The 20,938-nt window shown below is 36.7% G+C and overlaps 1 protein-coding gene across 1 annotated transcript in view; it reads right to left on the minus strand.

Annotated features, from left to right (window-relative positions):
• The window catches only part of SEMA3D (semaphorin 3D), a 182,582-nt gene that overhangs the window by 12,755 nt on the left and 148,889 nt on the right, over positions 1–20,938 (minus strand). Inside the window, exons 12-16 of the mRNA XM_029928204.1 lie at positions 18,492–18,714; positions 15,551–15,639; positions 13,725–13,766; positions 8,388–8,545; positions 6,172–6,236 (exon numbers count right to left, since the gene is read on the minus strand). Coding sequence (XP_029784064.1) covers positions 6,172–6,236; positions 8,388–8,545; positions 13,725–13,766; positions 15,551–15,639; positions 18,492–18,714 — 577 coding nt within the window. The remainder of the gene's footprint in view (positions 1–6,171; positions 6,237–8,387; positions 8,546–13,724; positions 13,767–15,550; positions 15,640–18,491; positions 18,715–20,938) is intronic.

Here is a 20,938-nt window from a genome sequence, read left to right on the forward strand (position 1 = left end):
TCTGGCCTGTCTACCAAAAAATGTTCTCTTTTATTCAAAGAGGGATTCTTAAGCCCAACATGCATTTGCTATAAGATAGTTAATGGGCTGCTAAGGGAGCATTGTCTCAGACACCCTATTCTCGTAAATCAACTGCACCATCTGAAATACATTCCATCCAGAGTAGCCAAAGGCTGTGTCCCATGTGTGATCTAAGATCTGTAGCTCAAATTTGATCAAATAAAAAATGACAGCTGCTCAGCCTGGCCCAAACATGCACTTTTTCATCATATATTCAGATGTCTCAATTCTGCAGATGGGCCTCCTTAGCATTTTAGGCATAAACTAATAAGAGTAAGGCTTAAGGGACCTCTGTGAATTCTAAATGTAAGCACATAAAATTATCAGCAAATGGCATGAATGCACATATATGCAATAGTCGGGCTTTCCTTTGAAGAAGCTTCTTTTGAACTTGTTTGTGTTTTACCAGCAATGATTAAGTCAGGCGTGCTGACACCATTATGAATTAACCTCATCTAACCTTCAAAATGTGTGGATTCCCTTTGAAACTTGTAATATATCCACCATCCCAGCCAATTCAACAGATTATATCTATGATTTTCACACTTAATAAATTCCTAATGCACAGAGAGATCCCCAGTGCCAATCATGGAAGAGAGAGACATGCATCATTTCAGAGTAACAGATGCCATTTTCCTGAGCAGAAGGAGTTCAGGAGCGGAGCAGGGAGGCTGCAGGCAGATTGTTGGGTGATGAGGCAAGGGCTGGGGAGAAACTCGATTAGACTGATCCAGGCATGGAATTGGTCAGGGTAGTAAAAGATAAATTAGTGAAAATGAAATAGCTGATGGTATGAAATCCTTTTTCAAATCAGGAATAACAGTGACTCTTTGATCCAGTCATCACTGTGTTGGTCTGACAGAAAATGAATTTATTGTTACCAATAATCTTGATTTCATTTCTGAGTTTTAAATTTCTTAATTTTAACAATCTTATTTACAACTGCATCAAAAAGAATGAGCACATAGGCATAAATGTAGTGAGGCACATGAAACACCCTCACACTGCAAACTATAAAGCATTTATGAGAGACATCAAATAAGGCACAAGTAAATGAAAAGATACTTCATGCTCATGGATTAAAATAATTAATATTGCCAAAATGTCCATATTACTAAAAGCAATTTTTGGTTCAGTATAATCCCTATTAAAATTCCAGTGACATTTTCTACAGAGAAGGAAATAATCCTAAAATTTGTAGGGACCATAAAAGACTTCGTACAGCCAAAGCCATCTTTAAAAAAAAAAAAAAAAGAACATAGCTGGAGGCATTATGCTCCCTGGTTTCAAACCACACTAACAAAACTATAGTAATTAAAACAGCATGGTACTTGCATAAAAACAGACACAAATCAGTGGAACAGAATAGAGCCCAGAAATAAATCCACGCATAGATAGGCAATTATTTTGACAGCAATTATTTTGACACCTAAATATACAACAGAGAAAGGACAATCTTTTTAACAAATGGTGTTGGGAAAACTGGACAGACACATGCCAAAAAAACCCCACCAAAACCCCAAACCCAAAACCAAACAAAAAAACCCCCACTATCTTACAACATACATAAAAATTAACCCCAAATGGATTAGAGTGTTAAATGTAAGAATTGAAACTATAAAGCTCCTAGAAGAAAACTTAGGCATTCAGCTCCTTGATGTCAATCTTATTGATCATTTTTTAAATTTTATGCCAGAACACAAGCAAAAGTAAACAAGAAGGTTGACATTGAACTAAAAGCTTCTGCATGGCAAAGAACACCATCAACAAAATAAAATGTCAACCTACCAAATGGGAGAGAATATTTGCAAATCATATATGTGATAAGGGCTTAATATCAAAAATATATAAAGAACTCATGCAACTCAATAGCAAAAGCCTCCAAAAAATCCAAGTAAAAATGAACAGAGAAACTGACAAACATTTTTCCAAAGAAAACATAACAGATGGCCAGCAGATATATGGAAAGATGCTCAGTGTCATTGATCATCAAGAAAATGCAAATCAAAACCACAGTGAGCTATCACCTCATATCTGTCAGACTGGCTATTATCTGAAAGACAAGAACTAGCAAGTGTTGGCGAGGATGTGGAGGAAAGGAAGCATGTGTGTGCCGTTGATGGGAACGTAAATTATTGGATCCACTACAGAAAACAGTGCAAAGCTTCCTCAAATAATTATAAATGTAGCTAATATAGGATCCAACAAGTCCAATTCTGGGTATCCACCCATAAAAAAACAAAACAAAACAAATAAAACCCTCACTCAAAAAGATATATCATCCCCACGTTCACTGCAGCATTATTTTGTGTCGTGATGGATGCTAACTTAGACCTATTGTGATTGTTTCACAATGTATGCAAGTATTGAATTGTTATTGTTGTGTGCTTGAAACTAGTATAATGTTATCTGTCAATTATAACTTAACAAAATATTCCTTATTTGCAAATATCTTAGTTTTTAAATACCCTCATTGCCTGTACTTTAATACCCACAGTTGATTTTCTGTCTGGCTTCTCCAAATAGGTGTCAACTACTCATATTTTTTTCAAAAATGACTGTTCCTGAAAATATGAAATAGCTGCTTTAAAAAATTTTTTAATGTTTTATTTACTTTTGAGAGAGAGATTGCGAGTGGGAGAAGGGCAGAGAGAGAGAGAATCAGAAGGAGGCTCCAGGCTCTGAGCTGTCAGCACAGAGGCCGATGCAGGTCTCGAATTCACTATCTGTGAGATCGTGACCTGAGCTAAAGTTGGAGGCTCAACTGGCTGAGCCACCCAGGCACCCCTGAAATACTTATAGTCTGCCGGGTAAACATAGACTCCATAGAATTCCATAGGAACTGTCACAACGTAGCCCAACCTATGTGAAGTCTTTCTTATTGTTATTATTATGCAATTACTGTAAAATGTGCCTTTCCTCTTTTAGTGTAGCTCAGATGCTATCCAGCTAAGTACCCTCTCCTTTACCCATGCATTATGCAAACATTCTTTTGAGCCTACAATACAATTTACATCCCGGTGACAGAGACAAGGTCATCAAGTGACTAAATTAAAGAAATAGTATTTGGCAGTGTTATGTACTACAAATAAAAAAAAGGAGATCAGAGAATCAGAGGTAGAACAGGGAGAAAGTATCTCAGGATGGTCAGAAAAGGTGTCTCTGAGACATTAACATTTAAAAAATTATGTTTATTTTTGAGATAGAGACAGAGACAGAGAGACAGTGAGACTGCAAGCACAGGAATGGCAGAGAGAGAAGGAGACACAGAATTCAAAGCAGGCTCCAGACTTCTAGCTGTCAGCATAGAGCCTGATGCAGGCTCTAACCCACGAGTCATTAGATCATGACCTAAATGGAAGTCTGATGCTGAACCGACTGAGCCACCCAGGCACCCCTGAGACAATATTTTAAGCATAAAAGTAAATGGTGTGACACTTGAAGAAAAGAGTTCTTTAGGTAGGTGCAGAGGAAACAAATGCAAACCTAGCTGAGACAGGAACCAGAATGGGGCTTTTGAAAAAGAGAAAGCCAGTAAGCAAGCCACACAACAGTGACAGCAAGAGGATCAGAGCAAGTATCAGGAACTAGATCAAGCGGAATCTGAAGGCCATGGTAAATGCTATGGATTTTTTTGTACTAATTGTTCTAAGAAGCTACTGAAAGATTCTGAGTAAGAAAATGAGGCAATCTGACTGTAGTTTCTGAAAGGTTACTCTGGCTACTAAGAGGGGTGGAGACTGACCAGGGACAAAAATGGAAGCAGGAGGACCAGATAAACGACCCCCGGACAGGTATGGTAGCTTTGGGTAAGTGGGTGCATCAGGAGGTGATGAAGAGTAGGAACAGATGGGGCCACAGAGCCAAAAGGGTTTATTATGAGGTTGGTACTCGTATGCGAAAGAAAGAGTAAATGAAAAAGGTGATGCCTAGCTGTTTTTTTTTCCTAAGCAGTTGGGTGAATGGAAGTGCTATTTATTAATATGGGAAAGTCTTCATTGCAAAATAACAAAGTTTAGGAAAAGACAGCACTAATTCTGTCTCAGATATAATTTAGGATGCTTATTAGGCATCTGAGAGGAGCTCTTGGGTAGGCATACAAGTTTTCTGGCACACAGTACAGAGTTCAGTACTGGATAAGAATCTGGGAATAAACTGCCTCCAATAGTATTGAAATTGACAGTGTGAGGCAGGAAACAGGCAGAGATTTTATGTTTAGATGGTGGGATGAAAAGGAGAGTTAAGATCACTCAGAAGAAGCAGCCTGTAAAGTAAGAGGAAAATTATAAGGATGGAGGTGAAGGGAGTCATGAAGCCCAAGAGTGCTGAGGCACCGTCTCTTTGAAAACAAAAGAACTCTGATTTGTAGTCCTGGTTCTTTTTTCCTGGTGTCAAAACTCCCGCTATCAAGGCTGAATCAAGCTACCAAGAGTTTAAAACCAGCTCGTGCAATTCCTAAATAATAAGCAATCAACGCTCATGGGACCATTAAGAACTGGCTCTTCTAGCATATCACTGCACAGTAGTCAAATGAAGACTGTGTTTCAAGGAGGAGGGAGTTAGACCTTAAGTAAAAATGAGAACTGAAAACTGGCCATTGAATTTGGCAAGGGAGAAACTGCTGGAGACCTTGACAAAAAGTGGATGGGGGGCAGCGATGACGATGATTGGCAAAGACTGCGTGTGGTTGGTCACAGCAGAAACAGGATATGGTGAATCAGTCTCTCCACCATCAGTAGGAACTGTGTTTTGAATCACTCTCTTTACAACACTTATCACTATCTGACATAGCATATATTTTACTTCTTTTTAAGTTTACTGCCTGTTCCCTCCCCTAACAGAACTTGGACAGAAGTTCCATGGATGCAGATTGTTTTCTCTTTTATTCATTGGGATGTCCTAAACACCTGTAACGGTTCCTGAACCATCTCGTGGTCCCTATGGAAACTATATAGGTTATACACGGTGGCGTCTGCTAAACCAAACACTGGACATGACAGGGAGTCACCCAGGCAGTAGAACAAGAAGTCAAACATACTATTCTGGATCAGAGTCTATTTTTCAGAAGAATGAAATTATAAATTATAAATAATTGTTTTGTTTTCAAATTACAAAGCTTCCAGGTCACCAGTTATAGACTATGAAATTTGGGTTATTTATTGAATGTAGGGATGGCTACTAACAATGTGATAAACCTTCCTTTAGTTGTGTGTGCGTGTGCATGTGCCTAAGCACAGGCATATGTATAGGCATATATTTTCTGTCTAAAGGTAGAGTTTGACAGTGGAAAGTGACCAAAGCTTTGAAATATATTCTTATACGTTTTTTGGAATATACTCATGGATTTTTGGGAGAATATATTCATATATTGATATTTTGCAATATACTCTTCTGGGTTTTTTCTTTGTTATGAGACTCAGTCCTTTCTATTCTCCACTTGGTCTCAGTCATACTCAGGCTCTCAAGATCTTCCATGAAATTTTCTCTGAACAATACAGCCTCTGGTGATGTCTGTCTTAGCTAAACTCCCATATCACTAATTGTGCCTTATGACATCTCCCCAAAGAATTATAAGCTCTCCAAGGAGTTTCTTTGTCTCAAAGTGTACCCAAGGCAATGATATGCAAATAGAAGTCACTTAATAAACATTTACTGATTGAATAAAAACTTGAATTAATACACAAATTCAAATAATGCATACTCTGCATACAACTTTCTAACAAATGCCTACAATCTCATTGGACCTTTATGGAAGAGACTCTTTGAGTTTACTCTAAATGTTCATATGTTTTGGACTATATCCTGATTTATCTTTATTAGCAGTTTTCAAACTTTATGAGGATGGGTAAGGCAGTAAAAAATACAAAAAAAAGGATAGGAATTTAAAAAGACATATGATACAAATAATGATATAACAAAGGATTATTCACTTAGGCATGTAAGACAGGGAGTTGACTGATACAATCTCTTGTTGTTTTTCCAGAACATACACATCATATAAAATGAAATCTTCCCATATAATAGATATAATTAAGTCATATAATAAAAAGACACACAAAGACTAGGCTTAAAATTTTAAATGGGAGAGAAGAATATTAAACCCATACTTACTATCTTCTATGTCCCAGCACTGGGTGATGGGGTCTCCGTACTTTACATCTTGGCGTCTAGCTCGCCTACGGAAAAGGGATTAAACTGTTTAGAACATTGAACATGATAGCTGGAACAGATAAAGTCTGCATTTAACACTAACAGCAGTGGCAAGAGCAGACCTATGCTGTCTTACTGCTCAACTCAAACGTAAGGCACTATTTCCATCTAATGTCAATCCAAATACTACCAGAAACAGAGTCCTAATAGAATCCATCCTGTTTTGAAATAAGATGAATTTTATTGAACTCCTCTGACTTTTGACAAATTTTTCAATAGAACAGACTGACTATAAATATAGTCCAGATTTCAGATACATGGAGTGGGGGCAAACCATCCTTACCCTCTTTTTTCAATCAGTCAATGGGAAAGTAATAAGATGTAAAAGAGTTTTAATTCATGGATAGGAAAGTAAACACAAACACACAACTTGTTACCCTATGAAGATTCATTATTACATAGATTTGATTAAACAACACGTTAAATACCGTCATCTCAAATAGAAGCAGCAGTTTGGTAGAGCATGAATGGCTAACCCTGCCTGAAGATATGCTGTTCGCATTGTTTTCCTGTTAGTAAGGACAAGTCTAATAATAAATCATGGTGTTGTGCGTTACTGTCACATATTTTCCTTAAGAGAAAACAGTAGCTATCATATAAGAAAAGAGAAAGCTGCTACCCTAAATTAAAGAGGTCTTAAACTCTTACAGTATATTTTCATTTGTGTTGGCAATTTTATGTTGCTCCTTCAGCAATAGTAAAAGTCACAGTAAACTCCACAATACCTAGGGTATTCCTTAAGGGCGGTGCTGACCACGTGACAAGCCTGTACAAGATTCATCTATGGTGTATGTTTTTTAGCTCCCATGGACATTTATGTTAAGTTAAGGGGAACTATTGCAGGGGCATGTGTGCATGATCAGAGATACAGTCTTGGGAAATATAAGAAGAAAAATTATGATTGTGTAAAGTACATAAGGTCAAGGATGTTTTTAAATCTTGGCTTCTTAAGAAACAGGGTCAATTCATCAAACTGAAGGTCCATTATGAACTAATGAGCACTCTTTGATTTTTAGCTTCTAGGAAGGAAAAATATTCCCTAAGGACTCACTATGAGAAGTATATTCTTAGCCAAAAACTACAACAAAATATTGGTATTTTTTACTTTGAATTGGTAATAGCAGTATCTCCCCACCCACATCTAATCCAGAAATCTCAGGGAATAGAAAAGTCTCCTAATTTTAAGCCATATCTGCTGTTGTACTATGCATTCAATCTGTGATTCCTCAAACAAGTGTGTATGTGCTAGTGGGACTGACACACACTTACATGTTATCATAGTTAATATAGACCTAAAAATGAAAAAAATTATACAAATTGCCAGCATTTTCCCTAGAGGAATTATACTCTGTGAACAATACTGTAGAAAAAGGGTGTTACTCTAACACACCTTAAAAAAATATAATCATAATATATTTGGTCAGGATCAGTCATACTGATGGCATTCAGGTTGTTCTCAATAATTTTGCTACTGAAAACAGTGCTGAAATGGACATCCTTGAATGACTTTGTGGTGCTTTTGCCCATGTGCATATAGGACAAATTTCTAGCTGGGTACTGTTGGATCAAAATAGCTTTATTTTTAAGAGCACATAAAGCAATGAACAGCAAACAGCAGGACAACATTTTGATGTTTAAGTACATCTGAGTGACAGAAATTGACCAAGTTAAAGTTATTACAGTAAAAATAAAATTGTACCAAATTACTGAAATGTGCTGTGGGCTGTTTATAATCACACTTTTAGAAACATATATATGTATCATTATTTACAAAACAGGGTAAACATAGACATATCTAAAATAAGGGAAGAAGGGAGAAATGTAGCTAGGGCAGAGCAGTTGAGACTAACCAACTTTTAATGGTATTTAACATAGATGAAGGAAAAGAATATAAACCGTTAATCAGAATTCTTAAAGTTCCACATTTCAGAACTTCAGAGCACTCTATTTTATCCTCCTTCAATGTTTAGTTGTACGTAAAATTTAGTTTTAACATTCTTACCAGAGACCATGTTTTCTATGTATTTTCTTTAATTTAAACTATAAAACAAGGTATTCCAGTGAGATATTCGCTGGACAGGAAAGAAGGCTTTGCCTTAACTCCATGTGCCTCTTACCTTTTTGAAGTGGGCGCATATCGAGAGCATGCATTTCCATCCCAGGCACAGTAGGGGTCTCTGGCCAGACAACAGTCTGCACAAGCTTTCCCATAAGTGTCGCATCTGTTCAAGGAGAGCTGAACCAATCCATCCCGGGAACCGACGTACAATTGTTGCTACAAATCAGGCAAAACAAATGAATTAGAAGCATCTTTCAGACTAGTCTTAAGAACTTCCCTTTCTTGAATACCACATCACAGATCTAAATCTGTCTCCTTGGGTGCCCTTGTACAGAGCATAAGCAGTGGTATAGAAACACAACAGAGAGTAAGATGAGTCCCACTACTCCTGGCAGCATGGCGGTTTGAAGATGTTGACACCCAAATGGACAGCATTCTAGAGAGCTAGAATAACCTTGGCAGTAATTTAAGAAGGTCAAAAACCAGCTGCTAGACTGGGGAATTAAGATGTCAAATTCTTTCTCAATGGTTGAAAATACGCTTTGGAAGATTATTTCAAGCACAGATGTGATAGGCAACACTGATGGTCTGCTGCTGCTGTGGCTTCTCACTTGAGATACGACTGAAAAGAGATTTATAAAATTTTCTTTTGGTTTGAACCATTTCATTTCCTAATGAAGTACTTATTGATCCCTGAAGGAAAATGGGTTATAAGCCGGAGAGAAAAGGCTTGGTATCACTGTGAAGAAAGTATTAAGGAGGCTCGAAAGATGCCATATTGCAAATGAAAGGCTGCAGGATACCAAACAACTCAGCAAATAAAGTTGCATTTTGAAAATAAGTCCTGAAAATAACGCACTGCTCTCTACAAGCATTCACTGAGTGTACGTGGCGGAGGAGGCAGGGAGAGGGATGATACAAGTAAGCCAGAGCTTGTGCCTTCACTGAACTCATGGTCAACAACAGAGGGTCAAACTTTACAGAAGGGGAAAAACCTGAGAAATAAATATTGACATAAATAACATACATGTAGTCAACCTACAGACAACAGTCTTCTACCTCTCCCGCCCATGAAAATGTCAGCTAAGACTTCCGGGCTGCTAAATGCAATGCACCAGCTCAGTATTTGTTCTACTTAAATTCTCCATAGTGTTTAACACCGAGAACAATGCCTTTCTTCACCTTAAACTTCTTCTTGTTCTCCGTCTTTATTTCTGCCTAAGATTTCTGTCTCCTTTGAGGATTCCTTTCTTTGCATTAATATTACGTGCCCCCTCTTTTCTATCCTGATTTCCTTGCCTTTTTTATTGTCCAAAGAGTCAGAGGCATCTTGAAAACCAGGTCAAGGTTGACATACTGGATTTCCCTAAATCTAGCCCTGCTACCCTAGCTTTGTCATCCAGGACACAAAGCTGGGAGTTTTCTCTGACTCCCCTTTATCTCTTAGTCAGCCACCATATCTTTTCCCTTCTCTTACATAGAATTCTCTACCTCCTCCTCTCCCTCTCCACTTCCTCTGCCATGCCACCACTTCTGTCTCCATCTTTATGGCTTCTTCCCTGGATTACTTATGTGTCCTAATATTTCCACTGGGGTTGACTCGTTTTCTGACAATCCCCACCTCTACCCCAGGACTCAATTAGTCTTCCTTGGTGCCACAGCCAACTGATCCTCCTAAAAGGAAAAGCTTACCACAACACATTCCTGCTGAAGATCTTTAAAGGTTTTCCCTGTCCTCAGATAAAATGATTAAACTTCTTAGGAAGACATCTAAGGATGTACCTAATTTTGCTCTGTTTTATATCCCAGAATCATTTATCACCTCCCTGCCCCTTGCACGCACATATGCCCTTTGCTCTAATTTTCCACAAAGTTATTAGAATAAGCTATGATTTCTCACTCTTCACACCTTTCCAAATGTTCTCCTTTTCTTCTTGGCACAGGCTTCCTCATCCCACCCCCTTTTAATTTATCTGGTTAATTGCAACATCCTTAATAGTTCAGGTTGCATATCTTTTCTTCTTTTTTGTGAAAGTTTATTTATTTATTTTGTAATGGAGGAGGGACAAAGAGAGAGGGAGAGAGAGAGAATTTCAAGCAGACTCCACACTGTTAGCCCAGAGCCTGACTTGGGGCTCAATCTAAGGAACCTGTGAGATCAGAACCTGAGGTGAAACCAAGGGTCAAATGATTAACAGACTGAGCCACCCATGCCCTACAGGACTGTTCTTTTTACTTCCTTCCTCTGCTCTATGTGGCTTCCTCTTAAATCAGTTCCTCCCCCGTGTTTTCCCTCTACATGCTTCCATTATTGCTTTGCATTGGTAGCATGCTCCTTCTTCATCACCCAGCTCCACTCAGAACTTCTGAAAGTGAAGGACTATGACATTCATTCATTTCTGAACCCTTAAAGGATAGTAGTAGTCCTTGAAGAACTAAAGAGTCATTGAAATAATTAATGGAAAAGACCAAAAACAAATCTATTCAGATCTTTTCCCTAATAGTTTCTGTATCATTAGTAAGACAGTAGATTAAGACAATGTTAAGGGAGAGAGGGGAAAATGGGTGATGGGCATGGAGGAGGGCACTTGTTGGGATGAGCACTGGGCGTTGCATGTAAGTGATGAATCATGGGACTCTACCCAAAACCAAGAGCACACTGTATACACCGTATGTTAGCTTACTTGACAATAAATTATATTAAAAAAAAAAGACAATGTCACCAACACCTTACAGGTAAGCATATTATCTCATAACTTGACTATTCTTGGGTTACATATATAAATGCTAATGCAAGTCAGAATCTCTTGAATCAATCGGGATTTGGAGTATCATATGAGAACTTACAATCTATTAAGTATTATTATTATTTCATTAGATACCATTTACTTCACACTTAACAATGTGCCAACTCTCTGTCTCAAATTTTGTAGGCAGCATTCTATTTATTAGGAGGTGGATTATATTTCCCTAATTTCTCTGTAAAGGAAATTGATTCTAGGAGTCGGACACTAAGTAGAAGGCTGGAAGTTGACTCTTGAGCTTTTTGCCACCATTGCTCCTCATCTAATTTCTAGACTCCATGATTAAAAACCATTTTTTTGTGATTAGGGCTAGTATTCTACCTGAACTTCTTATGGCCTTGACAGAAACACATCCTCATGAAACAAAGAAAGTGAGCTCAGTTTTCAAGAGCCAAGAGAAGGGGATTATATATCATTTAATTAATAATATTTCATTCTACTTCTTCTAAGGCAAGCCTACAACAATGGCCTCTAACTGGTTATCAAAGAAACAAATAATTTAAAGGTTTTTTTCCATTATTTATAGTTTAACTTCCATTATCAATAGAGTTTCCCTAAAATAAATTCAAACAGCCTATTGCTTTTGTGGGTAATTTTTACACAAAAATTAAAAAGTACCTGCTTCAGATGACATAATACCCTACATGGAAAACCCAAGAGACTCCACCAGAAGCCTACTAGAACTGATCCATGAATTCAGCAAAGTTACAGGGTACAAAATCAATGTGCAGATATTAGTTGCTTTTTTGTACACCAATAATGAAGCAACAGAAAGAGAAATCAAGAAACTGATCTGATTCACAATTGTACCACACACACACACACACAACACTATAAAATGCCTAGGAATAAATCTAACCAAAGATGTAAAAGATCTGTATGATGAAAACTATAGATAACCTAGGAAGGATATTGAAGAAGACACAAAGAAATGGAAAAACATTCCATGCTCGTGGATTGGAAGAATAAACATTGCTAAAATGTCATTACTACCCAAAGCAATCTACACATTCAGTGCAATCCCAAACAACATTGCACCAGCATTCTTCTCAAAGCAAGAACAAACTTTCCTAAAATTCGTATAAAACCACTAAAAACCCTGAATAGCCCAAGTAATATTGAAGAAGAAACCAAAACAGGAGGCATCACGATCCCAGACTTTGGCCTCTACTACAAAGCTGTCATCATCAAGACAGTATGGTGTTGGCACAAAAGCAGACACATAGACCAATGGAATAGAATAGAGAACCCAGAACTGGGCCCACAAGTATATGGCCAATTAATCGTTGACAAAGCAGAAAAGAGTATCCGATGGAAAAAAGACTGCCTCTTTAACAGATGGTGCTGGGAGAACTGGACAGCAACATGCAGAAGAATGAAACTAGACCACTTTCTTACACCATACACAAAAATAAACTCAAAATGGATGAAGGACCTCAGTGTGAGACAGGAAACCATCAAAATCCTAGAGGAAATGGCAGGAAACAACCTCCTTGACCTCAACCACAGCAATTTCTTACTCTACACATCCCCAAAGGCAAGGGAACCAAGAGCAAAACTGAACTATTGGGACCTCATCAAGATAAAAAGCTTCTGCATGGCAAAGGAAACAATCAAGAAAACTAATAGGCAACTTACGGAATGGGAAAAGATAGTTGCGAATGACATATCAGATAAAAGGCTAGTATCCAAAATCTATAAGGAACTCACCAAACTCTACACCTGAAAAACAAATAATCCAATGAAGAAATGGTCAGAAGACATGTATAGACACTTCTCCAAAAAGGACATCCAGATGGCCAACAGACCGATAAAATGATGCTCAGTGTCACTCATCACCAGGGAAATACAAATCAAAACTACACTGAGATACCATCTCATGCTGGTCAGAGTGGCTAAAATGAACAAATCGGGAGACTATACATGCTGGAGAGGATGCAGAGAAACGGACACCCTCCTACACTGTTTGTGGGAATGTAAACTGGTGTGGCCACTCTGGAAATCAGTGTGGAGTTTCCTCAAAAAACTATCAATAGAACTCCCCTATGACCCAGCAATAGCACTGCTAGGGATATACCCAAGGGATACAGAAGTTCTGATGCATAGGGGCACAAGTACCCCAATGTTCATAGTGCACTTTCAACAATAGCCGAATCATGGAAAGAGCCTAAGTGTTCATCAACTGACTAATGGATCAATAAGATGTGGTTTATCAATACAATGGAATACTACATGGCAATGAGAAAGAATGAAATCTGGCCATTCATAGCAACATGAACTGGAGGGTGTCATGCTAAGTGAAATAAGTCAGGCAGAGAAGGACAGATACCATATGTTTTCACTGATAAGTGGAACAGGAGAAACTTAACAGAGGACCATGGGGGAGGGGAAGGTGAGAAAAACAGCTGGGGAGAGGGAGGCAGGTAAACAAAGAGAGACTCTTGAATACTGAGAACAAACTGAAGGCTAATGGAGGGGGAGAGGGGAAGGGGGTGATGGTCATGGAGGAGGGCACTTGTGGCGATGAGCACTGGGTGTTACATAGAAATCAACCTGACAATAAACTATAAAAGAAAAAAAAAAGAAAGTACCTGCTTCAGAGACAACTCCATGTTCAAGATGATTGATGAGTGCTGAAAAAAAAATCAAACGTTAACAAAGATAATCTTTAGGAGCTTTTCATAGTTGCCAATATGTTGTTTTGTCATGTGCCAAAGATCACTGAAGAAAACTTCAAGGGTTTGTTATATACAGGGGGAAAGGATCTAACATTTGCTAATTCTACCTTAATAGAATTGATCAAAATAGTTATTTTAAAGTATCTTATTACAGAAAAATCATCTAAATGTAAAACACTGCATTGAAAATCACTCCCAGTTACCCACAAGACTTCTCCTTCTAAATCTGCTTATCTTAACTGCTTCCATATAATTCAAACTAGTGTTGACAAGAACATCTCCATAATTATTTATTACCTCGTTCTGCTCCTTAGATCAGTAGTTCAAAAACTTGCTCAAGTAGCAGAGTTCTGAAAAGTTATAATGTTCTTTGTGGATGAGCTTATTCTTTATGGAACATGGCAAGCTACCGATGCAGAAGATTTTGTGATATGAACAAGGACTTGGTTTATTTGTAGAAACTATGGCTTTATGCATATGATATAATATTAGAAACATGAACACAGAAGCTACCAAACCAAAAAGGATGGAATCTCTACCATTTTTTTCATCTATTTATCATCTATTTATTGTCCATTCTTTTCTCACCAGCCAGTATTTACAAACCGATAAACAGTAGCAGATACCAAACATTTAAGAAAATACACTGGATAAAATGAAAGAAAAACGTTAAAATGAGAAAGTACTATCAAAAAAAATTTTTTTAAATGAAGGACACAGATTCATTATTTAATCTTAACAATGGAATCCAAATAATTACTCTTGATCACTACCAACCATCAAGTAAAACTTATCTAATGCACCTTATATATTGTGGGGGCTTTGTAGATGGCTTCTGGGTTCACACTTATATTTGACATCAGTTTTTTCCCTCAGGAACCATCCAAGACTTTGTTTTTGGTAGATGCCAGATTTCAGATCTCGTTCTTGTTAACTCCTTGACCACTATTATCATCACAATGTAAACCGGATCCTGTGGAACTCAGTATGTTAATTACCTTGAGTTCCTCACAGTGGGGGGGCCCTACTTGATTTTTTTTTAAGGCAAGATATGTTCACAGGGAAACAGCCCATTTTAATAAACTATCTCAACAAAAATGTTATAAAAGACATATTTTTCAAGGCTCCTCTAAGAAATGGCAGTTTTATTCTACTGTTATTTTTGGAAAATAATTTTCAACCAAACATCACTGACAAAGAATGCCGCAATTCAAATGTATTGTTAAACGTCAAAGCCATTCCCCAAATCTAAAAAATTATTATTTTCGATCTGCTAACTCTTTGGGGGGATGTAGCATACTTAAAGGCTTTACTATCATGCAACCGTGTTTAAAAAAGATTCCAGAAAAGCAGGGACATATGATTTACACACTCTTCCAGTTTTCTCAGATTCAATTGAGGAAAAATTGAAAAGTCAAACGTATAAAGTAGAAAAGCATCTGGGTAGCCAAAGAGACCCCAGGCTTTCATCCACTGTGGCGATTTGTCTGGCCACATGCTTAGAGAATAAAGTAATGAGTGCCATCCCAGGAGCCCCGATTTTAGTGGTAATCTACTGGAAATGGGGAGTCCCCTTCTCAGTTGCTTTAAAAGCTTTTTCCCATTGCTTAAGGAAAAGGAAAATAAAGGAGCTAATTGTACAGACTTCTCTAGGAAAAGTGACGATGTATTAAAACACACTGTCCTATATCAAGGACTACTAAATTCACCATCTCTTCTGGAACTCTGGACTGTCTTACCTTGAATATCTGCAACTCCTCCAGTACCACTTCTTCCATATTCCACTTCTCCTTTGAAATGCTGACAACTTTTAGGACTGTTCCAATGTCTGAAAAAAATACACTACATATGATCCTGCTGTTTCTCCTTTAAGTGTATACCTAGCAACCTTCACAATTGTTCCCCTCCTTTCTTTCAAAGCCTTTCAAGAAGTCAGATTAAATAAAACACGCAAGAAATGAAGCTTCATGGATATGATTCCCTTCTTCTGAAACATGATAGTTTTTAGCTCATAGAACACATATTTATAAAGAAGATATTAAAAGACATGCACTCAAAGATCTTCCTCGCAAGAGGAATATGTATGTTTCATTCAAATATTGGCTGACATTATAACTAAAGTAGAATGACATTTTTGTAACTTAATGTTAAAATATATTAAAATAATATTTTCTCTCTCTCAATATAAAAAATATTTATTCAGTGCTTATCGTATCTAACTTACCATGAAATGTAGGATATATACATTTTTAAATAATGTTAACAAAGGGAAGAGAAATCACTGAAGCCATCTAGATGGGGGAAATTTTAGCTCACTCATCAAACGTATTTTATTTAAAGAAACTTTATTAGTGGGCTGGAAACTGAAGTTTTGTTTAAAATTGTTTTGATTTAATTTTAAAAAGTAACCAAAATTTAAAAGATTATAAAACCAAAAATTGACATTTAGTAAAGATGCCTTAAAAATAGGATCTTCTATTGCAGTTTACAAGGTGACATGGTATTTATTACAGAAAGACAATCAAAAGGATGTTTTAGAAACAAAAATCTCATTTGGAAATTAACTTATATAATAAAGATGCTTTTAACCTTCTGGTACTGAGGTTGAGGAATATTAATAGGGATAGTCATGATGCTATTTGCACAAAATAGTCTGAATTATTTAACTGTCTTCGAAGGAGTCTAGGGTCTTTGGAAAAATATAAAATACATATTTTCCAAATGTCATAATTGAAAATCCACCCATCTATCTTAGTTACCTTATCATGTTCTCATTAAAAGTTAGGTAGTACCACCTAGTGGCCAAATGGCATTTTTGACACTGAAATGTTGACCTAGGAATGCTTTGGATGGACAGTGCAAATTAGGTGGCAAACTCCTTAGAATTAGTGACAGACTAATTACATTAAAATCTTGGTTGGCGGGCATAAACCATTCCGGAAAATATGCTTGTAATCCAAAGCTCTCGTATATCAAAGCAAAATTTAAGATCATTGGTTCAGTTGTGATCAGGTGACATTTGGTGTCATGTGCTAACTTGTATTGTAAGACATCACTGGTTTCTCAAGTTAAAACTTATTAGTAATGTTTGCTTGTCTTACAGAACGCTTGCAGAACAAGTTACTCTCAATCCAAGGTTTTACTCTACACTGTCACCTTCCTAGTAATTTCTATAGTCTTGAGAGCATCAATTACTTTCCTATGACTTTGTATTGCCATCTGCAACATAATCAGGCTTGACAACAGGGATTCTGAAAACCCTCTAAGTCTGTCACATGCTCCCTAATAAACTCTACTCTTTTTTTAAAAAAAAAAAACCTGTTTATTTAAAAAACAATTTAATGTTTATTTATTTTTGAGAGAGAGAGAGAGAGAGAGAGAGAGAGACCGAACGAGAGTGGAGGAGGGGCAGAGAAAGAGGGAGACACAGAATTTGAAGCAGGCTCCAAGCTCCGAGCTGTCAGTACAGAGCCCTATGCGAGGCTTCAACCCACAAATCATTAGACCATGACTAAAGGGAAAGTCGGACGCTTAACTGACTGAGTCACCCAGGCAACCCCCTCCTTTTTTTTTTTTTTGGTAAAACCAGTATGTTTTTAAAAGTAAAACTGTTCTGTAGTTCTGAACACCTATTTCAATAAAAAACGTCAATTTCTAAAAAACCCATTCATTTCTATTTCTTTATTAGACTGCCCAATTGATTAAATCATATAACATCTAGGATGAAGTGCTTTTATCTCAATGATGCATGTTACCTTTATTACCATTAGAATGTACGTATCATTATATGTATATAAACATTTATTTATTTTTGAGAAACAGAAAGAGACAGAGCATGAGCAGGGAAGGGGCAGAGAGGAGAGACACAGAATCTGAAGCAGGATCCAGGCTCTGAGCTGTCATCACGGAGGCCAACGTGGGGCTTGAACTCACAAACCTCAAGATCATGACCTGAGCCAAAGTCAGACACACAACCAACTGAGTCACCCAGGCACCCTAAGATGATATTTTTTATTTCCTTTTTCTTTTTTTTTGAAATATGCTAAATAAGCAATATTTCTTTTTCTGGAAAAATGTTTTTTAATCATTTTATAATGACTTAGTTGACAGACAAAAAGATAAATAAAACAGGCTCTAATAATGAAAGTGATATTTAACCCACAAAATTCAAAGATAGGAAAAATAATTTCCAAGCAGTTTTTACTTAAAGATCTTTACAAAGTACTGCTTCATTTTTTTTGAAAAGCCATCTTAAGTCAACTTAGTCAGCGATTCTCAACATTGAGGGAAGGGCTCTTTTGCAGGGTGAGGGAGGCAGGGAATTCAATATCTCCCTAGAGAGAAAAAAAGGTGAAGTTTGAAAATAAACATGCTTAGCCGTACTTGTTTAACTTTACTCCATAGTCATTCGACAAATATGTATTGAGCACTTAATCTAAGCAGGCATGTTGTAGTTATACAAATATATTTTGAAATCTCAAATACCACTAAAGGAGGCTGGGAGACATTTATAACTGTCAAGTAAAAGCATGTGTTATGAAATGTTAAGAAATACTGACTAGATATTAGCTAATAATTACTCATTTTGATTTCAACCAATAATCTTTTTGAAGTTATTGCTGTCTTTGTCTAATGCTGAAAAACTCCTTTGAAAGAAAGCATCATCTGGGCCTAGCATACCTGTTCCAAGGAACATTACATCGTATTGGCCATCTTCCGCAACAACATGATCCACCACGATCTGGGTCAATCTGTAATCCACATTAATCCGCTTGAATGTTGGTCCTCCCGCAACTGGGTATACTGATTTAAACATCACAGGGTGCCGCTTTATGAAACTGATGACATCATCAGGAAAATCTCGGGTGGATTTAATCAGCGGATCATAGGTTTTGCTTGGACACTGAAAAGAAATGAGAAGAGGAGTAAAGACATTGTCCACACAACTGAAGAATTTATATTTATTTATAATAAAGCTCTTAAGGCTTGTCATTGACAATATGAAAGGAATGGTCAACAGGATCAATATGGAATCATGTGTACTTGTAAATAAACATAGTTTATCTTGAATATATTTAAATCCAGTTTTCTTTCTCAAAGATATTTTAATGATTAGAGTGGAATATTATTCATCCATCCAAAAAAAAAAAAAAAGACTGGAATTTTGTCATTTGAGACAACACAGGTGGACCATGAGGGCATTATGCTAAAATAAGTCAGACAGAGAAAGGCAAATACCATATGACCTCACTTATATGTGGAATCTTAAAAACAAAAACACCAAACTCATAGACACAAAGAACAGATCAGTGGTTGGTTGCCAGAGACAGGGAGTGGGAGAGCAGTTGCAATGGGTGAAGGGGGTCAAAAGGTACAGATTTCCAGTTACAAAATAATTGAGTCCTGGGAAATAGTGGATAGCATGATGTCTATCATTAATAACACTGGATTGTGTATATGAAAGATGCTAAGAGAATACATCTTAAAGCTCTCATTACAAGGAAAATGATTTTGTAACTATGTATGGTGATGTATGTTAACTAGACTTACTGTATATTTTTCAAGATATGCAAACATCAAATCATCACTTTACATACCTGAAACTAATATGTCAGTTTCACCTCAATGAAAACATTGAATCTATTTTAAGTCCTTTATCTATGCCCAGTTGGGCTTTTGCTTTTGAAATACTCTTTTCAGCTCTACTGGCACAAGCGAAAATTTGTAATTTCAATCCCAAGACAATTGTCTTTTCTTCCAAAACTTCTGACCTCAGAAAACTGAATGGATATAAAATCCCTATGCTAGATATTTCTGTTGTTTTTTGAACTGTTATCCTCTTGAATTAACTCCAGATTTCAAAGAGCAACTGTCTTTACTTGTTGGCAGGAGAAATGACTAATGGTCACCAAAGGGAACCTAGTGAAACAGAGTATCCTTAACTATTCAAGCTTCTCAAAGTTCCTCCCAAAAAAACTTCTAAACTATATCTAATTTTATGTATTTTCTAAAGTTTCCACAGTGAATTTGTTTCTTATGAAGATATTACCGTTTCCTATGAAGATACATGACATTTCAATTGAAATAATTATGAAGAAAGTGATGTATAAACATGGGAATATAAAAGAAACTATCATTTTAAATTTCTTTTAATTCATTTAAGATTGCAGTTTTAAATTGAACCCATGATTATTAAAAATTAAATGGAACAAATCACGTCATAAAAATTACTTGCAAAAGAGCTTTAATAGTTTTATATCATAATTAGTTTTTTTATAACTTGTGTGAAAATTATACTGTGAACAATTCAACAGCTCTTCCCCTAAAGGATCTGTGGAGAAACCAGGGAATTTTTTACTTCTGTCTAAAATTGTCTCTTGTGTGTCTTTCAAATGTTCACTAATTCAAATACTTAGCATACCCTGCCCCCTGCTGGTAAGACACAAAAGTTCAAACTAAGTACAAATTGAATGAATTTGATGTGCCTTTATCCAAATACGCTTTTCAAGCAAAGATTTGCCCTTCCACATACCAGATTTATTTTATGATTTCAGTATATTGTAGTTCAGAAAGCTAACTCAGAACAATTCTGCTATTACATTTGAATGATTAATGGGCTAACATTCCTTTGGAATGGCAAACTTTGGCTCTAGGTTACAGATATACGAAGAAAGTCTTGAGAAAGTGCTACTTTTTCCCTATTTTAATTTTAGACAAGGTAGAAACAAAATCTCTATCGAACTGAGCCATTTTCACCAGGCACTAATTAGAACCTTGTCACAGCTTCAAACTGTGATTCTCAGATCCTGCAACTCCAGAGGATCATTCTCAGGGAATTGAAGATACTGAAATTAGTCACAACATGTGACCCTGACCTCCAACGTCATAGGAATAAGATCATAATGGGTCACTAAATTAGAAGAAATATCAAAGAAGTTGTATTAAAAACATTGTTAATGATTTTCCATTAGCAATGTAAGAATATTTCTACTTTTACACAAATCCTGTGTCTCTGGTCTTAAAAAATTAACCTTTCCCTGAAATCTATTTATTTTTCCCAGGTCTGGATACTTGGCAATTACTCGGCTTCTTCTTAACCGGATGCTGGTCTAAAGACCTAAGTGTCT

This window comes from Suricata suricatta, chromosome 2 (genome assembly GCF_006229205.1).
Source record: "Suricata suricatta isolate VVHF042 chromosome 2, meerkat_22Aug2017_6uvM2_HiC, whole genome shotgun sequence".
Lineage (NCBI taxonomy): Eukaryota > Metazoa > Chordata > Mammalia > Carnivora > Herpestidae > Suricata > Suricata suricatta.